This window comes from Thamnophis elegans, chromosome 11 (genome assembly GCF_009769535.1).
Source record: "Thamnophis elegans isolate rThaEle1 chromosome 11, rThaEle1.pri, whole genome shotgun sequence".
In the NCBI taxonomy this organism is placed as follows: Eukaryota; Metazoa; Chordata; class Lepidosauria; order Squamata; family Colubridae; genus Thamnophis; species Thamnophis elegans.
This window is the reverse complement of record NC_045551.1, coordinates 8178003-8203304: the sequence shown is the minus strand read 5'-3', so window position 1 is coordinate 8203304 and position 25302 is coordinate 8178003. Positions and strand designations below refer to the sequence as shown.

Sequence of the window (25302 nt, the reverse complement as noted above, 5' to 3'; positions counted from 1 at the left end):
AAGCGGTATATAAGTCTAACTGCTATTGCTATTATTAAGTTTTAAATGCAATAAAAATAATGCAGACTAAAATAAGAAAAAAGTGCAAAAAGGCAAAGGAAAAAGAAGTCCTCCAATAAAGCAACTTCCTACCCTTAACATAATCTCTTCATCTTCTCTTGATTAACATATATGAAACTCGCACATCCCTCTTTCAGAAACCACTATCTTGCAGTTTCCTCCTGAAGAGCGTTCAGAAGGAGAACAGCTTGTTTCAATATTGTACTCTCTCTTTATCCAGAGAGGATTGTAGGAGCCAATCTACTCATCGGTCTCTATTCATGGCTGCAAATGTTGGCTCCACTTTTTTCAGAGCAAACTTCAGTCCACCATCTTCCCCATAAATCACTCTTGTCTAGGTTTCTATATGTAGCCCTGTTTCCCCTTTTTTACAGGAAAGAAGAAGATAGGTTGGCTGCTGACAAAAACCAAAAGATTCTCACGGGCCTTTATAATCTTTTCTTTCCCCACTTCTAACCACAGATTTTCATTTTTGTCTTTGCTTCCTCTGTATTTTCTGCATTGTGAGAGTAATCTCAAGAATAAGGACTACCTCTTAATACTCGGAATATTTCATAAGGCTTTGTTTTGTTTTCATAAACCTTTGCTTATTTTGTTTCAGGAGAATGATTTGGAGAGAAGAATTATTATTTTTTTCTCACTTGCTTATGTTTTCATGCCGCCCACTTTATATAAGGTCTTCATTTCCTCTTTAACAGGTATATGTGACAGCTGAAAGTCGCTTTAACACATTGGCAGAACTAGTTCACCACCACTCAACGGTAGCTGATGGCCTCGTAACAACTTTGCACTACCCAGCACCCAAGTGCAATAAGCCCACAGTCTATGGAGTCTCCCCCATCCATGACAAATGGGAGATGGAAAGGACGGATATCACCATGAAGCACAAACTCGGCGGAGGACAATATGGTGAAGTGTATGTTGGAGTATGGAAGAAATATAACCTTACAGTTGCAGTAAAAACACTCAAGGTATGATTGATTGTGGTGTTATTGAAATGCATCTGAAGTGTACTCTGCTAGGCCTAGAGCAGTGGTCTCCAACCTTGGCAACTTTAAGACTTGTGGACTTCAACTCCCAGAGTTCCTCAGCCAGCATTGCTGGCTGAGGAAAGCTGACTGAGGAACTCTGGGAGTTGAAGTCCACAGCAAAGCTGGCTGAGGAAAGCTGACTGAGGAACTCTGGGAGTTGAAGTCCACAGGTCTTAAAGTTGCCAAGGTTGGAGACCACTGGCCTAGAGTACTTGACTGCCTGCTGATGTCATGAATATCAGAGGTTTGTGGCTACAAAAGCATAAACCTTGCGAACTTGGGCTGTTTAGTACGAGCAGATTTTTAAAGGTAGTCCTGAGCTTAAATTCATTCATGAAGGGATTGTTTGAAGTTAACAATAGTGCTGAAAAAAGTGACTTGCAAACCAGTCCTTGCATTTATCATAACATCCCTGTGGTCACGTGATTGTGATTCAGGGACTTGGTAATCAACAGGCATTTGTGATGATTACAGCATCTCGGCATCTCGTGGTCACCCTTTGCAGCCAATTTTCGACAAGTCAATGGAAGAAGCCAGATTTGCTTAACAATCATTGTAAATACATCATAAAATTGAGCACAATTCAATTAACAACTACAATGCTTGATAATGGAAGTTCCAGACTCAGTTATGTTCCTAAATTGAAGATTACCTCTACAAATAGTGATGCTCTCCCGCTGTACATTTAGGAAATGGTGCCTATTAAAACTGGCTGACATTTTCCTTCTTTCTGTAAGCTGGAAATTTCAAATTCTTGGTTAGGACAACCACTGTGCATATACATATATACAACACTGTTCTGACCCCCCTTCTTTGCTCGTTCACAGACGACAGTCAGACAGACTTAAAAGGAAATAACTTTATCAGTCCTGGCTCATGCTGGCTGCGAGCCCAAAAATAAACATACCCGTATATACTCGAGTATAGGCCGACCCGAATATAAGCCGAGGCACCTAATTTTACCACAAAAAACTGGAAAAGTTATTGACTCGAGTATAGGCCTAGGGTGGGAAATGCAGCAGCTACCGGTAAATTTCAAAAATAAAAATAGATACCAATAATGTTTTTGAATATTTATTTCAAAGAAAAACAGTAAACTAGCAGTGTATTCAATGAAATACTTCACTCACCTCATGATGCTGATGTCCCGCTGTGATGATGATGTCCCGTGCAGCCGCGGGAGCGATGTCCCGCCTCCTATGACACACGGCACAGTGATTCCTATCATTGGATCACTGTACCAGAGGAGGTGGGACATCGCTATGTGGCTGCTTGCCATAACAAGGAGGAGGTGGGACATCATTGCAGAGCGGCAGGAGGGGGAGGAAGGGGAATCGTAAGACAGCCCTGCATTACATTAGAACGTGAGGAGGGGGGATGGTGCGGTGCGCGCTGCGCGGCAAACTGACACAGAGGGAGGGGAAACGGGAAACTCACAGGGGCACTGGCCATTCACGAGTGTCACCCAGCGGCATGGCCCCGCCCCTTTTTCTCCTCCATTTCGGGCAAATTTTTCACTGACTCGAGTATAAGCCGAGGTGGCTTTTTTCAGCCCAAAAAGTGGGCTGAAAAACTAGGCTTATACTCGAGTATATACAGTAAATAAAGTCTCTGACAAAAAGGTTACGCAGCAGAATGCAAAAACAAAGAGCTCTTACAGCAACACCAGGTTTACAGAAAGAAAGCAAATCACTTATCCAAGTGTCTCTTCGAATCAGGGTTACAGAAAGCAAATCACTTATCCAAGTGCCTCTCTCACAAACAAACCACGACCGATGAACCACGAGCCACTAACGAACGAATGAACGTTGACTTCTGCAACCAGGGCGTGACACCATTAAAGCACTGCATTGTTATTCCTGCATCCCGACTCAACTCACAGCAAACTTCTGCTGAGTCACAACACAACATATACTATCAGAAACATGGATCCTTCATCTCAGTTTTGCTACAGTGTTTTATGTCTGTCTTGCTACAGCTCACAGACTTATTCAGAGTATATATGTGTAAAAAGCCTTTCCTTCAGAGATTAACCTTTCAAAAAATGTATTTTGAAGTGAAAATATGTTCCATCATTTGCTTGAGGTACCATTTGGAAAAGTTCAGATGTTTGTAACTAAATTCTACTTTCTGAAATATTTAATGTAAATTAAGGGATAATGTACCTGTGAATACCTATTTTGGGAGCAGATACAAAGAGGTACCGGCTGATCAGTTCCGGAAATACAATGAAGCCAGTAGTTAGACCTTTTTGGATTTAGAAAGATTCAGAAAGTCATGATTGCAGAAGTGTTGATCTCCTGGATGTGATCTTTCCATTGTATGTCCCTACTTTCCTATATATTATGGTTGGGTTGGGAACCAGGAAAAAAAGAGCTGGGAAATTGGCTATATACCTTGGTCTGTCATTTGCCCCCTTGTAATCAAGACAAATTAATTGTGGTTATTAAGAGGATGCATGTCTTATCAAATTTCCAGGAAGATACTATGGAGGTAGAAGAGTTCTTGAAAGAAGCTTCTGTCATGAAGGAAATCAAGCATCCAAATCTAGTACAGTTATTAGGTGAGTGTAGAAATCTGATCATACTGCTCTTTTTGTTTTAAATATATATTTGTTGCATTCCAACTGTACACATCAAACAGTTGAGGCATAGCATTTAAGTTTTACTTACTCTGAACCAGTTTGAACAAAACTCTAAATATGGAAAGCTTTCCTCTGATGAAATTGTGTTTGCTCATTAGGCATGAGAGTTTTCTCTCCAGCTTTCCACACACTTGATTGCTGTACTGTTAGAAAAGACTACATCTGCTTAAAGTAAACTACCTCCCACTGCAATCTTTGCAGTTTTTGTCTCCTATATTTTATGTGAATGAATGTGTCTGTGTGTGTTGGTTTTCCCCAAATCTGTGAACCTGTGCTAATGGGTTTAAAGCAGTTGCAGAGGTGGAATTGACAATCAAGGGGCCCTTGTTATTTTTCACGCTTGAAATTCATCTCTTAGTCTGCAAATGCCTAAAAGGAATGGTTTTTTAAAAAATTGATTCAGAACCATGGTTAAAGCAAACAAAAACTCTAAGCTACAAGCAATTGTAATCCTCATTCCCAGCCCAAAATTTATTGTCTCAATAAATAATCTTTTATTGCAATATATATTCCCATTTTTCTTCATAGCCATAAGAACTAGAAATATTACTATGGCATCCACATTATAGAATCATCTTGCTAATGGGGAAACAACAATTGGCATTGCTTCGTGTGTATCATGGCTGGGCCACCTGTTATTCACACTAGAGGCATGTGGATGTCTTTTTGCTAACAAATTTGTCATTAAAATAAAGCAATAGGGTTTGTTGCTTAATTCTGATGGCAAACAGATTTTTCTATATATCTGTCTTGCTGTTTTGTTTCATTTCGTTTCGTTTCTAATATCTAAGTAGAAAGTTACGGACGAGAGATTCCTGTCACCAGAAATAGAAAATGAACTATTGAAGTAGTTTTTTTTTAAATTAAACAGAGGACCATATGTAATTACAAGTAGTTTTTATTTAACATTCACTTGTTCAGCAACTGTTCAAAGTTACAATGGCATTAAAAATGGGCTTATGTCTGGTCCTCAAAGTTATGACCAATTCCCCACAGTTGTATGATGAAGATTTGGACCAACTTTGTTTAAGACTCCTCCCCCCCCCCCCCCCCCCCCCCGGCCACCACATCTTGCTGACCTTTGGCATAAATATCCTGATCTTGCTAGGCCATTATGCTGTGACTTTTCATTGCATTGCAGCAATCTCACATTGCAATGCTGGGGCTTTTAGGGTACTGTTAATAATCTCTCTCTCCCTCCCCTCTCTTTCTCTCCCTCCTCCCTCTCCTTCTCTCCCCACTCCTCTGTCCCTCTATCTCCCCCCCCTCTCTCCTTAGTTGCTTTTTGATCTTGTTGAAATTTTATCGTGCCAAAATTATCTGTGCAGAAATCTTTGTAGTATTGCTAGAGATTTTTTAAAAAAAAATCATTAAAAATGGATTTTTTTTAAATGTGAGAAATCTTTCCCCCTTTTATTTTAATGTAGAATGCAGCACTGCCAGTTTGACAATTAATGATTAGATTTTATTGCACAATTGTAGGTACATAAGGATTTACCAACTCTCCTATGTTTCTTCAGGTGTGTGCACCCTAGAACCCCCCTTTTATATCGTAACCGAATATATGCCCTATGGGAACCTGCTGGACTATCTACGAGAATGCAATCGGGAAGAAGTGACTGCTGTTGTCTTGCTGTATATGGCCACCCAGATATCTTCTGCCATGGAATACCTGGAGAAGAAGAATTTCATTCACAGGTCAGCAGAAAACCTTGACATTCAATAAAGCAGGAATGTAAGAATGTAGCTGTGAATTGCAGTGCATTATCTTGAGGGTGAAGCTATAATAGAATTTGATTGATCAGACTTATTCCAAGTTTTCTTCAATTCAAATTAGAATTGAAGACAATCTCAGGGATCTTGCCCTAGTTTTATATTATTATTTTTTTAATTTGTGAAGCTGATCTTTGCTACAAGATTTCCCAACAGTTATAAAGCACTTGAGAAAGGGCCTGAATAAGCTGGCAAGTGTTTCTGAGTTCATGGCTCATCTTCTATATATGACAACCCCCCCCCCCCCCCAGGTTGCAACAGCCCAACTGTAGGCCAGGACAATTCATTGGGATTATTGCCTAAATCTGTGAGGTGGATCATCTGTCCAAAGCTATTTTTGCTTCCAAAATCTTCCAGGAAGAAAACCTATTTGGCAAATCCCTGTATTCCCTGTTTTTGAGCAAGGAAAATATCTTGCCCATAATTCTTTAAAATAACGTGAGATAGAGAAATGGTCCAACGTTTGCAACAGAAACTTGCTTTTCATTCAGAGAAAGAGCATTAACATTCCTACTGATCCTGTGGTGGGCAAAAACTGAAACATACTCTTCCAGTCTCAACGAGATCAAATAACCTTCAATGTGACACAACAAAGATTTGTTTGGAAGACTACGTCCAGAAATTCTGTCGTATCTAGGAAGCCAACTCAACTAGCAGGCATGTGCCAAGAACCACATTTTAACTTCTGAGAAACTCAGATTTCTGTCCTCCCCAATGCATCAAGCATTTAATAAACATTAGTGGTATAAAGCAAAAACCATTTTAAGAACTGTCCTTAGGAGCCTTCTTGATTTGTATTAATTGTTTCCAAGAAAAACAGAGATTGGACAGAGTTAAACCTATATAGATTGATCAAATGGTGATCTGGCAATCATTATACCAGATGACCTGTAGGTATCCATAGGCTTAATATAGGCTAGCTTTTACATTCCCATCTGATGCAGACAGGTTTTCCTACCACAACAGCACCCAGTTTCAGTTCAAGGCGAACAGGACAACGTTTACAGGAACAGCTTTATGGTTACCGTATTTTCACCCATATAACCCGCCCACGCAAATAACCCGCCCACGCAAATAACCCGCGGGTTTTCGGGATCGTGTAAAATATTTTCCGTATACCCCGCCCACGCATATAACCCGCGACGAGTAAGAGAGAAGGGAAACAGCTGAGATGGGGGGGGAAGAAACGGAGAAAGAAGCCTGCGCAAGCTGGGGAAGAGGAAAGGAACGGAGGAGAAGGAAACAGCTGAGATCGGGGTGGGGGAAGAAACGGAGAAAGAAGCCTGCGCAAGCTGGGGAAGAGGAAAGGAACGGAGGAGAAGGAAACAGCTGAGATCGGGGTGGGGGAAGAAACGGAGAAAGAAGCCTGCGCAAGCCTCCGATCGTGTAAAATATTTTCCGTATACCCCGCCCACGCATATAACCCGCAGGGGGCGCTGTGCATGTAAAAACGCATATAACCCGCGGGTTATATGGGTGAAAATACGGTAAGTGAATCAAAAGCCCAACCAATGCTATATTTAAGGCTCATGAAAGATGGGACATAAGGATAAGCTTTTTAAAGAATGGTCAGAGGGGACATAACTAGAGACAAGATCCTGAAGGGAACACATTCAACACTTACGAAGATGGAATAAGTACATCAATAGTGCCTTGCTGGATCAGATCCGTGGCTCACCTAGTCTAGCAATCTGTTCTCACAGTGATCAGTTGGCTGCACAATGAAGCCTACTAGTTTCCCCACAGATCTCCTTCAAAGGCAGTCACACTTCTGTCAAGCCTAATAACCATTGATCTCATGATTTCCATGAATTGGTCCAATTCTTTTTTGAAGCGAGTCAAGCTGGTAGCCAGCACCATCTCTTGATAGCAAATTCAAATACTAAATTGTGTGTTGCATAAAAAGGAAATCCTCCTGTGTGTGCTAATTCATTTAGAGTTCATTTTCATTGGCTTATTTTTATTCATACTTTCTGTGGGGATTTCTTCTCTCCTTGTTGTTGGCCTTTAACTCATTTTTAACTCTTTCTGACTTGATGAATATTATTTTGCTAGGAATGTCTGTCAATAAATACTTATTTGAGTTATTCTTGTGAGCTTGTGCTTCTTCCATTACAGAACCATATTGCCAGTAAACACTGAATTACTTGGGTGCATAGAAAACATCTTGACAAGAACTGCAGGAATTGCCAAGAGTGATTTAGAGTGCTTCAATAAAAAGCTACATGAATTAAAAACCGGCTGGAGATGCCAGCGTCTCCTTTCCATCACTATAGTTTATAAAAGGTTCATTGAATGTGTAGAAGCTGGCAGTATTTGCAGCAGGAGAGAATAGATCCTATGCGCAACCTTTTTCTAAAGATGCTGGGGAAATGAAGCATCTTGTTCATGAGCAGGAACAATAGATGTAGTATTTCCCATTTTTAGAGCAAAAGCATTAGCTTATTCTGCCATCCCTGCAATCTCTAGATCTGCATTGTGTGTTCCCACTAATATCAAGCATTCCTAGTACAGTCTAGAGGATAAAACTGCTTAGAGGTAAAATCATCCAAATTGTTCTGTCCTGGTTTTAGATAGTGTGTGGTTCTCCGATCTGGTTGAAATTGTGTATGGAACCTGCTGACATGCCTAAGTGCATTATCAAACAAGCTCCAACTTTTGCTTGGAAATTCAAATTTCCTGCCTGCATAGCCAATTAGGATTAGTTTATTTGTTTTTGTGCCTTTGAATCAATACTGACTTGTAGTTTTCTGGGCAATCTTTCAGAAGTAGCTTCCCATTGCTTCCCTCCTAAGACAGAGAGAGAGGGATTGGTCCAAGGTTACCCAACTGATTTCATGCCTAAAGCAAGATTAGAACTCATGATATCCCGGTTTCTAGCCCAATGCTTATCTATTACATTCTTATATTTAGTCTCAAAATTTTCATATATTTTTAATGGGATTTTAAACAATTCGTAAGGATCTTTATAATTACCATAGTTTCTCACTCTGTGTGTTTGTAACTTTCTAAAAATCAACATTCTACTCATTCTTTTGCTATTTATTTCAAAATAAAAATATTTCTTCAAATTCTTAAGCTTACATAAAATTTCTTTTGCTAAGGATTGAAGAAAAATCACACCATAAGATGTCATTCTAAAATTTCTTAGTTTCCCAAAAGCAGTTAACAAGGCATTTCCTGAAATGATTAAGAGGAAATGTGTGAACTCAATGTCTGTTTGAAGGCTCTGAACTATGGCTTGGGCAAAGCTGAGTTTCTTTTGGCTTCCAGGACTCTGAAACCCACCAAAGACTCCTGTTTTATGGTCTCACAAGGAGTCTCTGTAAGGACCACTTGTGGGTGATCTTCTCTCCTTGATCTAGAGAAGAGTTTGGGGAACTGAACTTTTCTGCTGCAACCATTGACTATGTCCTCCGCTACTATATCTGCTATTACTATTACTTCCGTAGAATTCCTAAATGAATGTTGTATTTTTCTAAAAATATAGTATTTATTGTAGATTCTCACAGTTCCAAAATTGTGGATTCTCAGAAGTCATTATTTAACAATTTCCAGTTTATTTCAATGAATCCAGTCTTAAAATGTTTGTATGCCTCCTCTAACATCCTAGTTTGGACCAGTCATACACTTCCAGGATATTTGTGGAGAATATAGAAAGAGAAAGATATGTTGGATATGTTTGTAGCCTTGAGTTATTTCTAAAAATAATAAAGATGGGATACAAATAAATGAATAAAATAGGGGTGCTACTGTATTTTTCGGAGTATAAGACGCACCGGAGTGTAAGGCGCACCAAGGTTTTGAAGAGGCAATTTTTTTAAAAAAGTAGGTAGGTACATAGAGGGATAGAGAGGGAGAAAAAGAGAGAGAAATACAGTAGATAGGTAGAGAGAGAGAAGTAGGTAGGTAGATAAAGGGATAGAGAGAGAGAGAAATAGAGAGAGAGAGAGAGAGAATACAGTAGGTAGGTCGGGAGAGAGAGAGAGTGTAGGTAGGTAGGGAGAGGAATAGAGAGAGAAATAGAAAGAGAGAGAGAAATACAGTAGGTAGGTAGGGAGAGAGAGAGAGAGAGAGAGAATGGGTAGGTAGGTAGATGTTTCCAGGTGTATTTATCCATGTTCTGGAGAAGGAAATCGCTGACATTCTCCAGCACCTAAGATTTTGGTGCTGCTGGCACACCACTTGATCAATGTAATTCTTATCAATCAGTTAAAGAGCCTTCCAAAAGGAAAAAAAAAGTTGTTGCACTCTGTAAACCTCCCAAAAGCGGCCCATTTTTCATGAAAACAGGCCCGTTTTTAAAAAAAAGGCATGAATAGCCTTGGGGGGAGGGGCTTGCCGAGTGCTCCTGGGGGATGAGGGGGCAAAAACGAACAAAAAAGGCCCGTTTTTGTCAAAATAATTGCATGCATAGCCTTATGGAGGGTTAAAGAGTGCTGCTGGGGGCTGGGGGGGGCAGAAAACCATTTTCTGCTCATTTCTGCCCTCCCCAGCCCCTTGGAGCTCTCTGAAAGCCTCCATAAGGGTATGCACGGCCATTTTGGTGAAAGGGGTGGGGCTTCGGGAGGCAAAAAATACTGCATTCGATGTATAAGATGCACCCAGATTTTCAGCCTCTTTTGAGGAAAAAAGCCGTGTCTTATACTCTGAAAAATATGGTAATTTCTTGTAATTTTTGCTTATATAGGGATCTAGCAGCTCGGAATTGTTTGGTGGGAGAAAATCACGTGGTGAAAGTAGCTGACTTTGGATTAAGCAGACTGATGACAGGAGACACATATACAGCTCATGCTGGAGCAAAATTTCCTATCAAATGGACAGCACCGGAAAGTCTCGCCTACAACACATTCTCAATCAAATCAGATGTTTGGGGTAAGAGGGGAAAAAGTCCTTTAGTACAGAGTTCTTTTATGTAAGTAAATCAGGATTATAAGGTTACATTGAGCTATTTTTATATTCTCAGGATAGTACTTCTTTAGTTAAGAAGTTCAATATACTTGATAAGAAGAATCAGTGTTGTTTAAACAATGCAGCTTTAAAATATTCTTGCTTAATTTGCAGCTTTTGGAGTACTGCTGTGGGAGATTGCCACTTATGGAATGTCCCCCTATCCCGGGATTGACCTTTCTCAAGTTTATGATCTGTTGGAGAAAGGTTACAGGATGGAACAGCCTGAAGGTTGCCCACCAAAGGTCTATGAACTCATGAGAGCATGTGAGTATAATGCTCTGATTTTTATTTTACAAGCAAATGCAAATAGAAAGTTACAACTTGGTAACTAACTTTCCAAGTACATTTAGCATTTATTATTACATATGATAATAAGTTTGTTGACATACAGGCTGTTTCTTGTGAACAGAAAAACTGTTAGTAATGACAGCTTCTGTAAAACTGAATGATCTTTAACACTGATTTCTGCTGAGGAGGTTGAATAAATGTTTCATGCTTCCTAATACGCCTGGAATAGAATTGATAGAAAATCACAGTTCATAGCTTCATGGTTGCAGAGAGGAAACCTTTTAAGATTCTTTTAAAACACAGATATGGACTCATTCACTAGCCTGTCAAGGGAACTTTGCTACTCTTGCTTCCTTATTGTAGTGGGCTACGTCCTCTTAAAATTACAATGGGTTTAACAGAGATGAGAAAAACTACTGAACAGTGTATAGCCTCTGGTATGGGTGTCTGCAATAAAAATAGAATTGCTGGAAATTGGATGAAATCCCTAGTCCGTGTACTGACTGTTCAAAGTTACAACAGCATTGAAAGAAGTGACTTATGACCGTTTTTCACAGTTACAACCTTTGAAGCATTCCCAAGGTCATGTGATCAAAATTCAGAATTCAGTTATTTATGGATGGTTATAGTGTCCCAAGGTCAGGCAATCACTTTTTGCAATCTTCTGACAAGCAAAGTTAATGGGAAAGCCAAACTCACTTAATAACTATGGTATTAACAAGTATGGTGATTCACTTAACAACTGTGGCAAGAAAAGTCATAAAATGCAGCAAAACTCACTTTTGGGCTCAGTTGTGGTCCTAGGTTGAGGACTACCTGTATTTCAGACCTTATGTGTCAGTTGAAATTTCCAGAAATATTTATTCAAGTTATTCCACTTATTCAAGTGGAATAAGTACGCCTTTTAAGGTAGAAGAGAATAACCCCAAGGATGTGGGATATCATTTTGTTCTACCTTAAAAGCTAACTAGTTAAAATGAGAGCACTAAAAACAGCTACAAATCAGCCGGGAAGTTAAATATCGTACTCTACAAATGAAAAAAAAGGTAAAGTTAAAGCATCTGGATTATTTTTGTCAGAAAAAAGACCAAAAAGTTGTTTTTAATTAACTTATAAATGGTGCTTGAGAGTTCTAAATGTTTTCAATTACCCATTTGCTGCTATTAGAAGAAATTTGTGAAGGTTCAAATGAAGGCATATTGATTTGTCATGTAGCAGTTCAATGTTGTTCTGACCAGCAACTTACATGACTTTAATTGAGTTTAGCCAAATATGTGGAGAATGGGCAGATATTATTCATCATAAATAAACGGAACCTTCAGCATCATGAATACCAGACATTCAAGGTAAAGAAGGTTTTTACTTTCAAGCCCTTTATCTGGGTCTTCCAAAAATGTAACGCTCTCTACATGGGGCTGCCCTTGAAGAGCACCCGAAAGCTTCAACTGGTCCAGAATGCGGCTGCGCGGGTTATCGTGGGGGCATCTAGGTGCTCCCATGTTTCACCCCTTTTAGGCGGCCTGCACTGGTTGCCGGTTGTCTTCCGGGTGCAATTCAAGGTACTAATTATGACCTTTAAAGCGCTCTATGGTTTAGGCCCAGGGTCCCTGCGAGACCACCTACTGCCACCAGTAGCCTCCCACTGTCCAGTGCGATCCCACAGAATTGGCCTCCTCAGGGTGCCGTCGGCCAGACAGTGTCAGCTAGCGACCCCCAGGGGGAGAGCCTTCTCTGTTGGAGCGCCTTCCCTCTGGAATGAGCTGCCCCTGGAGCTTCGTATAATCCCCGACCTCCGGTCCTTCCGACACGCCCTAAAAAGTTGGCTTTTCCAGCAAGCCAGCCTGGCCTGAACAAAACAAAACAAATTATTGATTATTGTTAATTTTAATCGATTTAAAAAAAATGTTATTGTTAATTTTAATTGGGTTTGTTTGGATATTCTATTTAATTTTTTTTTAAACTTTTGTAATATGTTTTTTTTTTTTAATGTTGTACGCCGCCCTGAGTCCTTGGGAGAAGGGCGGCATATAAATACAATACAACAAACAAACAAACAAAAATATCTGGCTGATCAGTACTGCAAAGGGAATACAGACTATACAGCTATATCAAGGTATTTTTTACATTCAGAAATGTTGGCAGTAATTTTAAGATATTTGAAAATAGAATGCAATAAACAATCATAAGAACCTTTAAAATGTTGTCAGAGTTACAGTGGAAGACACTCTTGCTCCAGAATAGTGGGAATTAGATTGCAAACTCTAATGGAAATAATAATTCCCTGCTGCTTTTTATGACATTGTAGGTTGGAAATGGAGTCCCCTAGACAGACCTTCATTTGCTGAAACGCACCAAGCTTTTGAAACCATGTTTCATGATTCTAGCATCTCTGAAGGTAAGGACCTATTTGCTAACTTATTCTGAAGTTTCTATTATATTTTTGAAATAAACTGGGCTTTTTTGCTTAGCCAATGTAATCACAATAATTTAGGCTATTGGATTTCTATTATAAAACAATCTAGATAATTGTCCAGTTCAAACCTATACTAAATGTTAGAATTACGAAGTTGAGCAACTAGAAGACTTGCACACAAACCTAAGGTTGTGATTTATCCTCATTCTTTCTTTGCTTTAATGTGGGAAGGAAGAGATTTTAAATCTTGTGTTTATTATTTTTCCTCCTCTGTTCATTGGGGGGAAGGATATTCAAGCCAAAGCATGTATTTATTTATTCGAATACATATGCATTTTTTGGGTGTATTTCTTCCCAAGAAATATACAGTGTGTGTATCTATGTTTTTTTTTTCAAATCAACAATGATACAAAATTGTTGAATCAATTTTCCTTGCAAACAACCAGCTGTGGTCTGGTCCACTTATTAATTTGAGAATAATGGTTTAAATTAGTTTTACCAAGTTCTTTTCCCCTAGTCCAGAGTGAGGAAACTATGGCCAAATGTTGCTGAATTCCAAGCTGACGCACTCTTGGTCATTCTTATTAAGTCACACAAGGTTGTAGTTCACAACTCTTGAGAGGCTATAGATTTCCATTTTATCTCAAGCTCATCTATACAGTTAAATCATAATTCACCAATGAATTGATCCATAAATCAGATACCTTGATGTAGTATGATTTGCTACAATCATGATCTTAACTTAATTTCAGATAGATTACTTTTCATTTCTTTGACAAGTTGAAACTAGCTGGAAGCAATTTGTTGGGACTACAGTATATTCTTAGAAAAAGTCATTTTTTCCTTACGTTGTGGATCAGTATGTGGATTAGAGCATAGTTTTTCTTGGAAAATCTATGTAGAATTATAGAGATGGATAGAATGGCTTTTGAATTGCCTCATGTTCAACCTAGTTTTATTTTAAATAAAATTAACTTTTATGTACCAGTGTAACTTAACCAGGTGCCCTGTTCTGTGCCCTTATGAAGTTCTAGAAAGAGAAACAGCTGCTCCAATGAGTCACACTGCTGTGTTCCTATTTCTATAGATTCTAAAATTTTCTTTCAAATAAAATTCAAGGCATTCTATAATTCTGTTGTTTGATTCTTTAGAAACCACACTTCGGAATTGTTAGACTCTGAAAAAATAGTATGTTGCTACCTAGCTGTTAGTACTATATTATATGGCCTAATATATGGCTACTTTGGCATTTTGACATCCTTTAAACTATCTCATTATGCAACTGAACATAGAAACTTCACTGTATCATCACCTATTAGCATCAGCTCTTTCTTTCCTTTTCCTTTGCTGTTCTCTGTTTCAGTAGAGTACCAGTTGCAAAGAGGTTTAGAAAAGCTGTTGCTTAAACTCGTTGCAATCAGGATTTAGACCTGGGCATAGAATTGAAACCATATTTTTCATCTTCAGATCACTTGACTATGCTTGTCTAAACCTTTTGGCAGTATTTGGCACTGTGTGTTACTTACTGGACCACCTGCTTTATTTGTTTATTTATTTATTACATTTATATTCTGCCTCAATCAAATATTGATAGTTGAAGTAACTATATTATGGTGGTTGTGTTCCTTCCTGAGTGGGATGTTATAGAATGGGTTCTTGTGCAACCCATCACATGCTGCTTCAGGGCTAATTGTGTCATTTATGCAGTCTGAAATCTAGTTGTGCATCCCTATCTGAGAGTTGCAGTGAAAGCCCTAATCCATCATCTGTTGGCTGTCAGGGCCTGGATGTGGTATAACTGACTCATATTCAGCCTTGGCAAGAAAGAGTGGGTATTCATTTAGAAACCCACCAATTCTGCTATAATACATTGATTGTATCATTTGTGACTCTCAGTGTAATTACTTCCCCATTAGGAGCAGACCTGTACTTTGATGGTAGCTCATAGCTCCTGTTAGAACGAAAGCGTTTGTCCACCTTTGGTTATTGAACTGAATGTAACCTTACCTAGATAGGACACTGAAGATAGTTCCTCTTATTCTTTCCATCTCCCTTATGGATTATTATAATTTCATTCAGGACTGTTGTCGAACACCATCTGGAAATTTCAGTTGGGCAATCCGAACACTGGTATATAATATCATTGCTGTAGGAAGTGCACAGGCTAATAATATGTTTCCAAATGCATTTCAGTGTGTCAGTCATTATATATAAAGCCCTATGTACCTTGCGTGTCTTCAAGACCACTCATCCTGTATAGATCTGCCCATAAAATCAGAGGGCACGGAATGTGTACAAAAGATCCAAACTATGTAAGGTACAGTGACAATTGTCCTCAAAATAAGTATTCACACTCTGGAATAACCTGCCCCCGAGGCAACATAACACTCCAAAAACTTCACTGTTTCAAAAGGCATTTCTGTCCCAACGAACATTTAATCATTTCCACAGTTAATAATAAACTTTTGATTGCAGCCATGTACCATATTGGTTTTGTTGTACACGTTGTATTTTATTGTTGCATTGACTTCAGCTGTTTCTCCTCTTGCTTAGATTTGGTTGACTGAAGCAACCTGTAATTAATGAATACAAATTATTTCATGCATGCTTATTACAGAAGTGGCCGAAGAACTTGGAAGGACCGCATCTTCTTCCTCAATAGTTCCATATTTGCCTCGATTACCTATACTTCCTTCCAAGACTAGAACCTTAAAAAAACAAACAGAAAACAAAGAGAATATTGAAGGAGCACAGGAGATCATCGAGCATTCTGCATCCAGTTCTGCTCCAGGTATGTTATTTGAGTGGTCCAGACTCGGGAACTCAGGTTCTGGGAAATAATGTTTCAAAGAAAGGGAAAGAATTCTGAAAAATTGGATCACAACTAACATTGCTGCACATGATTTCTCATCTTCTCCCCCCCAAAAAATCTTGAAATCTAATGTGAAGGGTGCACCAATCTTCTAGAACAGGTTAAAATATCCATAAGTAATTAAAATGGGATGTTACATTTGTTCTGCTGGTGAATAGACATAAAAAATGGAAACATCCCTCTATATTTATGGTGGAGGAAGCAGAATATCTGGTCAGCTATTTAGATTATATATTAGATCAATTTGAATGCACAAACTCCTAAATTAATCTGACTTCTGTATTAAAAGTAATGTCATAGTTATATTCCCCCCCTTAATATTTCCCCTCCTAAATCCAGTCAATTGTAGATTAATTGCTTTTCTTGCTAAGAATGCAGTAATAAGCATAATAAAACAGAAGAAATTTAAGCAACCTAATATAGAGAAATTTCCTCATTTGTATAATATGCTAGGGAATATCTGATATATCTATATCACTGGAGTCAAGATAAGGAGAGAAGACTAGGAAATTAAAGGGAAGGAAAGATATCAGTGGTGTATCCAGGACCACATATCCTGATTGATGAGAGGAAAAAGAAGCCTTTTAAATATACTTTCCCTCGAAGCAAAGAGCACAGACTCAAGTTTTCTAAGGCTTCAGTGCCACTTATCAATTCTTCAGCGTTTGTTGGGCAAAAAAGATAATTCTGCAGATCAAATCCCATTCCTTATTTTTTATAAAAGTTAAATATCAGTATTTCTCTAGTGAACAGCAAGGCTGTTTCCTCTCCTTTCAGTGTGAAGGAGGCACAAAGTTACTGCATCACCATGAACAGCAGACATTTCTGTTCTTTTGTCTAGGTTTTATCAGAAGCACACAGCAAACCAGCGGATCCCCAGCACTACCTCGTAAACAGAGAGACAAGTCACCGAGTGGCCTGTTAGAAGACACTAGAGAAACTACCTTTACTAGAGACAGAAAAGGTGGTTTCTTTAGCTCCTTTATGAAAAAGAAAAATGCTCCTACACCTCCCAAACGTAGCAGTTCCTTCCGTGAAATGGAAAATCAGGCTCATAAGAAGTACGAATTAACGGGTAATTTTTCCGGAGTTGGTCCATTGCAGCATATTGATGGATTTTCATTTACTCCCTCCCAGCAGGATGGAAATCTTTGCTTATCCAAGTGTTATATTGGGAGCTTTGCACAACGGAACTTCTATGGGGAAGATGGTGGTGGTGGTGGCGGCAGCGGTAGCAGTGGGGGCACAAGCATTGGTAGTGGTTGGTCAGGCCTCACGGGCTTCTTTACACCTCGCCTGATTAAAAAGACATTTGGCTTACGAGCTGGGAGGCCCACTGGAGGCGATGAAGCCTCAAAACCTTTCCCCCGATCAAACTCCACATCTTCCATGTCTGCAGGTCTTCCTGAGCAGGAGAGAATGGCAATGACTCTTCCCCGAAATTGCCACCGGTCCAAAGTCCAACTGGAAAGGACGGTATCCACTTCCTCTGAGCCCGAGGAGAACACAGACAAGCCCAATGATCTTCTCCCTAAAAGGAGTGAAGAGATTCATACGCTGACCAGAAGCCGACCAAAAACTAAACTGCTGCCGAGGGGCGCTACAGCTGTTCCTTTCAGGACTCCTTCTGTGGACACATCTGTTTCAGAGAAGGACGCTCAAGGGCCCACAGCGACAGCAAGCCTGAAAAGCAAAGAGAAAAACAGTGGGATACGACAAGGTTCCGTAGAAGGGGAAGACAAACCAGGCTGGCCTTCTCCAGCCAAGGCTGCAGCAATACTCCCAACCACTCATAATCACAAAGTGCCCGTTCTCATCTCACCTACTCTAAAGCATACACCAGCTGAGGTGCAGCTCATCGGCACAGACTCTCAGGGGAATCGCTTCAAGCTCTTGTCTGAGCATCAGGGCGCTGCTTCTAGCGACAGGGATAGACCCAGACGGATAAAACCAAAGTGTGCTCCACCCCCTCCTCCACCTCCGCCACCGCAAGCAGTCCTGAGGCTCCTTCACCAGCCTCCAGGTACCTCAGATACGGCGGAAGAGTTGGATAACGGAGCATTGGTACAGCCTGGGCAAGAGAGCGAGGGCAGCAAAAAGGTAACAGCGGCACCTACCGGTGGAAAAGCTGGAAGGCCAATCATGCCTCCACCCCAAGTGCCTTCACCGTTGTCTTCGTCACCTGCTAAAATGGCCAACGGCACAGCGGGAGCTAAAGTTGCTCTGAGAAAGACCAAACAGACCGCGGAGAGAATCTCGGCAGACAAGATCAGCAAAGAGGCGCTTCTGGAATGTGCAGAGCTCCTCTCCAGTGCCATCGCAGAACCTACCACCAATAGCCAGCTGGTGGATACTGGGCACCAACTATTAGATTACTGTTCAGGTTATGTGGATTGCATCCCGCACACGCGCAACAAATTTGCTTTCCGGGAAGCCGTGAGCAAACTGGAACTCAGCCTGCAGGAGCTGCAGGTGTCCTCGATGGCTGCTAATCTGCCCGGAACAAATCCTGTACTTAATAACTTATTGTCTTGTGTTCAAGAAATCAGTGATGTTGTTCAGAGGTAGCTTCTGTCAAACCATCTGCTTAGGAGGAAGGAAAAAAAAAGTTCACAAAATTGAGAGGAGAGTCAAGAGTGACTTCTTCTCCTAATCATTTTTTCCCCTATGTTAATGTTTTGAAAGGAGAAGACTGATGCTTGAGTAAGTTTTATGTGAAGTACCTCAGATCACTGAGCTCACATGTTTACAGGTTCATCTCAGTACATGGGGCAGATAAGAGGGAAGCAAGGTTTCACAGGGGTCAGGTGACTGCAGCTAAGGCAGGAAAAATGTTGAGAATTTGCCTTGGTGAAAAAATGTTGCAAAAATAGAGCTTGCGCTCTTGATCATTTCTGGGAGGAAGGAGATTCCACGAAGATACCTTTGGTTTGAATAAGGTGCTTTATTCTCTTGGATGCTTGCCCAGTTGATTAGAATTACTGGACAAGAGATGAGATTCTTTTTCTGCACTACTCTTGTGTTTTAATTTTCTGAGGTCCCATCAGAAAGGCTTAGAGGTGCCATTGGACGCCAACTACATCTTTCCAAGAAAGAGAGGATAATTTTGAGGGAAAAGTCTTTTTATATGGTTGCTGTAATCATAGACACGAAACGAAAGAGCTGGAAGATGAAATGCATCCCCCTTTATCATCCCCATCTCATATTAGTCACTTACACCTTCACTCTTTCACAGCATCTTGAATGACAATTTAAGCAGGCTTGCCACTGGATTTCACACAATCACACCTTACACTCAAACTGCAATCATCACCATGTGGGTAGCATAGCATGGTTAGCTAACCAATGGCAATCACTTGAGTTCTTTGGGGGATAGCATGCCCAAGAAACTCTTAATTTATCTCTGGCGTTGAACCTGGGTACAGTGGTGGCTTTGCTATACCTTGAGGAGCCCTTTTGAATTAAAAACACTACAGGATGCTGCTAGTGTTCTCTACATTCCTATTTTAATTGTGCTTACCTTAATGTCATTTCTTTTTGAGAGAACTAGAGACCCGAGGCCTTCCTATTTTCTAGTAGAACTATAAATTTGCTCTTGGAAATACCAGTTCAGGTGCATTGCTGATATGGATTCTTTGTTTAGATTTTTGCTTTATTTGTAGTTTCAAGACACTGCCTGCACATGGATTCATTATAAGTGACTAGTCTGTATAAACATGTTGCCATCTCCCTTCAAGTAGTCCTGTTGCAAAATTCATTCATCTTCCAAAGTCAGCTTGCTATGGGACCACTAATTTCAAAAATCCACTGATGTTAAGGAAATGATATTGGGCTTTTTCTGTGATTAATGTGACTTTAAACTAGCATTTGCACAACACGTTTGCTTCTGAAAGATAAGAGAAATCAGGCTATATGCTTCCATGAGGCCGCCTTTTTTTTTTTGTTTATCCCAGATCCCCTGAACTCATTCTGTTTATTGAAATTCAGCAACAAACTGTTGAAAAATGGAGCTGTGGTTTCCCATTATTATTTTTTTGTCAAGAAACAAAACAAGGAAGATATTTGAAAGGCTTAATAAGAAGAAATCATGGAGACCCTGTTTGAAATGTCTTAGGAATCCTGATCTTCCCACCCCACATAACACGTCGATAACACTTTGTTCTCTGGAGCCGTTGGCTACCAATAATTAGTTATGGTATGGCCTCGGTCACAAGTGGGTTCATTTCAGCCTTAAACCATACATAAATGGAAGGGTTTTTAGCCCTATTGTCTGGAGAAGGAGATTGAAAGCACATTCATACTAACCTAGAATCCTGCCATTAAGTTTTCCACAAATTACACTGAACAAGCAGCAATGCTAAAGAGCATCCGAAGCTACTCACATAATATTTATTTGCAGTTTGTCTTTTTTTCCTTGGATTGTGCAGTAACTAACATTCTTAGCATGCAGAGGTTTTAAGTAGTTTTCAATGGGTTCCGTGGGAGTGTTCCTCCTACCTGGAATCATTATTCCCATTTTGAATCCAAACAGCTGCACAGCCTTGGAGAATAGTGCATGCTGCAGATATCCAGTGCACAATTTCTTCCATTTCTGAGCAAGAAAAAAAAATGGATATCTATGCGTGTGTCTACAATAATTGCATTGACGTAAGGGGATACCCATTCTTATGCAGAGTTTTTTTTTTTCTTGATGGCTTTTGGAATTGGTCTCTGGTGCCCATTGTGTCTTCAGTAACTGTTCTGCTTCCCTGAGAGAATTCTGGATTTGAGTTATACTATTTACAAGTCGGACAATGGTATATATGTTTACGTGTGCTGCTCTTAATACAAAATCTGTCTTAAAAATGCAGGGGCCTGCAACTTCATATTTGCCTGGGATAGTTTATAAAAATCTTCCCCTCACAGAGTTCTAATTCTGTTGTCACTGAAATTACTGCTCCAAAATAAATTGACTTTGTTGTGGTAAGTAGCAGGTAGCTTGAGATGGGGAAAATGTACTTCTCTGATATTGCACATGTGTACGTACATGTACACACACACACACACACACACATTTTCCAGTGGTTCATGTCTGTAGACTCCTTTTACACCAGACTGTTTGTCATAGAATTGTACATTATATTATTTATATAGTTTATTTAGACCATTGAGTCCAATTCCTGACAAATGTCTGCTCGGATATTAGATTTCAAGTGAATGGAAACTCTACTATTTCACAAAAACTGTTTTGACTGTTGAATAATTTGAAAATTATTCTAACATTCAGCAGGAATATGGCTTGCTCACAATTGAGACCATTTTTCTGTGCCTTGGTATTGATTCCCTTCTGAGCCGTCTTTTCTCAAGACTGGTTTCCTCAATCTCTCCTGTTGCACTTGATTTCCAGTCCCCGATCATCTTTCTTGCTTCTCTTTCTACTTGTTATAGTCATCTAAATTTTTCTTATAACGGTGATGCTCTGAGGGAAATGGGTGATTAAGAAGGGTGATATAAAATAAATAAAGTGCTAAGAACTGGAGTGGATATAATACTTAAGTGGTTCTGATTAGATCAAAACAGAATGGAACAATTCCTTCCTGTGATTTGAAAAATCACAAGAGCTCAAGAAGGAATATATAAAGCACCCTACTTTGCTTTTCTTCATAACAGCTCTTGAGAAAAAGCTCTTATCTTGTTTCCTCCTTTGTTTACTGTTCTGTTAGGGCAGTGGTTCCCAAACTTGGCAACTTTAAGACTTGTGGACTTACTCTGGACTTACTCTGCTGGCTGGAGAATTCTGGGAGTTGAAGTCCACAAGTCTTAAAGTTGCCAAGTTTGGGAACCACTGTGTTAGGATTTCCTTGGGCACTTTTTCTCATTAGCTTCTCCAGCAGTTCTACCTGCCACTGCACCTTTCTTAGTGTCTTCTTTTCATCAATTAGAAGCATTAATCTGAAATCAATTAGGGCCAAATTTCATCTACCTTTTAATTTTTTTAATTGGTCATGTTTGAGTATTGAAAGTTTAAAACATTACATACTGCCTATTGATTTTTATGGCGAACCTCTTAGCGATTGTGTGAATACAAAGTTGTCATTACATCTGTACACAATATATGCTGATGGAAAAATGAAAAGAATCCTTTTGCTTCGTAGGCCAGATGCATCAAACTACACATTGTTCATCAAGTTAAAAAAAAAATAATGCAATATATCTATTAACTTCTGAAATTTGAAATAATTGACAGTGGCTTGGGAGGAAAGCTGAAATAGACTCTTGTGCATTAGTTCAGAAAACTCAGGTTTCTTGGTCCATGCTTCCTTGTTGGATTTTCAGTATAATGGCGAACATTTCCAAAATTTGGGAGAGTGAACAGAAGAAATCACCCCCTAAACATAGATAATATATATAATGGGATATTCTTTGTTATGGATTCCAAACACATTTTCACCTGTTTCAATCAATCAGAATAGAACTGGAAGGGAGCTTGGAGGCCTTCTAATGCAAACCTCTACTCAAGCAGGAAACCCTATGCCATTTCAGACCAAGTGGCTCCAGTCCAGCCTTCTTAAAGACCTCCAGTGATGAAACAGCCACAATTTCTGAAAGCAAGCTGTTAATTATTATCAATGTTAGAAAGTTTTTCCTTATTTCCAAGTTGCTTCTCTCCTTGATTAGTTCCCATCCAGTGTTTCTTGCCTTGCCTTGTTTCCTTCAAGTTATTAGCATTTCATGGTTCCACCACAAAACCGCGGTAGACAAAAGCGCGCTCGACGAAAGCGTGTACGTGACGTCATCACAGCGCGACGAAAACATCGCGCTGTGATCGAAAAATGTAAAATTAAAGCGAAAACCTTACCCTAACCCCCCCAAACCTAAACCTAAACCTAAACCTAACCCTTAACCTAACCCTAAACCTAACCCTAAACCTAACCCTTAACCTAACGCTAAACCTAACGCTAACCCTTAACCTAACGCTAAACGTAACCCTAACGCTCTAAACCTAACCCTAACCCTTAACCTAAACCTAAACCTAACCCTTACCTTTATGTGAATCGGCTTGCTTTAATTTTATTTTTATTTCAATTTTTAATTTTTTTCGGCGCACTGTGATGACGTCACGTACGCGCTTTCGTCGAGCGCGCTTTTGTGGACCGCGGTTTTGACGGGTCACGGCATTTCATGTCAAATGAACATGCTTGGTCCTTGAATAGTTTGAGAATTCCCACTCAGGTTTTCTCCCTAGTTTTATGGACTTTTATGTCAAACTTTTATTATTTTCTTCTGATGGCTGGGTGCTGCCTTAGATAACATAAGCAAATGACACTGAAGATTAAAGTTGATATTAATGGCATGATAATTAAGAGAAACGTGGTTTCTCTTGTACTTCACTGTTATATTAGTACTCATTCTAGCATTTTGTAGATCAGGCTCCCTCCCAAAATTATACACACAAAGTCTGGTTTTTGTGTTTGTGGATTCATAATGCAAAACTCACTTTGTATTTGAAAATAATTCACTTCTCAGTTTGTGCAGTTTCCTTGAATGGGCGAGGTAGAATTTAATATCTGGCTAAATCCAAACAACTAAATTAGCTATTTTCCTCATATTTAGATAAAACGTTGTGTTAACATGTGGGCCATGTGTTCTCATGAAGAAAGTGTGGTCCTCCTTAACTAGAATTATCATCTTCCTTATCCCTGACCGTAGGGCTGATGAAATGTAGAATCCAAATAACATCTGAAGGACTAAGTACCAGGATACAAGACAAGAAACAATGGAAACTAATAAAGGAGAGAAGCAACTTGGAATTGAGGAGAAGCTTCCTAACAGTGAAAACAATTAACCAGTGGAACAGAAGTTGCCTTCAGAAGTTAAGAAGAGATTGGACAGCTACTTGTCTCAAATTGCGTAGTGTCTCCTGCTTGAGCAGGGTGTTGGATTAGATGACTTCCAATTTCCCTTCCCGTTCTATTCTGACTTTTTGAAATATTTCCAGTTTTGCACCATATGAAGGCTTAACAATAAACACTCCACAGCCAAGAAATTTGGTGACGTCTTTATTCAAAAATATAAGAAATCAAGAATGAAATTTACTCCATTTAAACAGGAAGCTAATTATAACGAAACGGTTAGGATTGCGCAAGTTTCTTTGTCCATTTAAATTGTTATGTAGTTTTTAAGTCCACATTTGCTAAATATTAAAAGTTTAACTAGAAATTATCAAGTTCCAACTCTAGGCAGATTTCTGTTAATATTTTCTGTGATCTTTTCTAATGCTTCTCAATCACCTTTGACTGTTTTTAGCTTCTCATCCCAGTTTAGAGGATGGCATAATAATAATAATAATAATCAGAATCCTGGCATTATTTTGTATATTAAATGTAGAGACAATTCACATTCCACTCTTTGTAATAAAGCAAAATAGCAATTGAGAGCCACTATATCTGGAAAGGCAGTCAATTTCCCCCCTCTAAGGGATCATTAGGGGACTCTGAATATATCTGCTAGGCATTGAAAGCTTTAAAGCCATTGCCCCAACTGGTACCTTCCTGATAGTTTAATTTCAACTCTCATACAGTATATCTTAGCATTATCCAACCTAAGGTTGGATGTTGTTTGAATGAAAGCTGTTTGAGATTATACTATACTGAAACCTTGGATGTGCAGATATTTTTTTCTGGTTTTGCATGAGTTTCAGATAACCATTTTGATCTTTCTTGATAACTGTAGGAAGATAATATCTTTTGCTCAAGTAATTTCTTTTGGGACAATAATGCTTAAACCTTATTTTTGTTCTTATACAATTTGTGCTCCATGTCTTCTTTTTATTGGTTACAATGCCACAGTGAAGATATCAGGGACAGCGCTGTATATTATGTATAATGTTCTTGAAGCTGAGTGGTTCGGAAATGAATTCACTGTGAGTCTAAGCTGTAGTTCTTTTCCTTCTGGCTAAACATGACAGTCTATTTGTGGCAAAGGGATGGCATTAATAGTTAATGGAATCTTACGAGAGAACTCTGGTTTTAGTTGGTGGAATAATTTGTGTTCTATACATAGATTGGTTCCTTAATTCAAAATGTTCCCAGATTGCCTTGGAACTGTAAGAAGCTAATCAGTCCTCTTGCGTAATGTGAAATAGCCTTTTGATATTACATACAGTTCATTCAAAAATAATATTGTTGTGCTCCTAATGGCAGAAATTCTAGAGCAGTGTACTATCATGCTTTTTTAAAATTATTTTTTAAAATAATTGTAGCACTGAAGATTGGCAAACTCCAGTTAG

At 39.3% G+C, this 25302-nt stretch overlaps 1 protein-coding gene across 2 annotated transcripts in view; it reads left to right on the top strand.

The window, feature by feature from the left end:
* The window catches only part of ABL2 (ABL proto-oncogene 2, non-receptor tyrosine kinase), a 59446-nt gene extending 39372 nt beyond the window's left edge, over nt 1–20074 (top strand). Inside the window, exons 4-11 of one of the 2 annotated variants that reach the window (XM_032226537.1) lie at nt 759–1031; nt 3570–3654; nt 5256–5433; nt 10199–10383; nt 10573–10725; nt 13055–13144; nt 15780–15953; nt 16876–20074. In XM_032226537.1, coding sequence (XP_032082428.1) covers nt 759–1031; nt 3570–3654; nt 5256–5433; nt 10199–10383; nt 10573–10725; nt 13055–13144; nt 15780–15953; nt 16876–18602 — 2865 coding nt within the window. In that variant the 3' untranslated portion in view covers nt 18603–20074. Of the gene's footprint in view, nt 1–758; nt 1032–3569; nt 3655–5255; nt 5434–10198; nt 10384–10572; nt 10726–13054; nt 13145–15715; nt 15954–16875 lie in introns of those variants that run through there. The other variant, XM_032226538.1, reaches the window with a different exon arrangement.
* Nucleotides 20075–25302: the final 5228 nt, after the last annotated feature.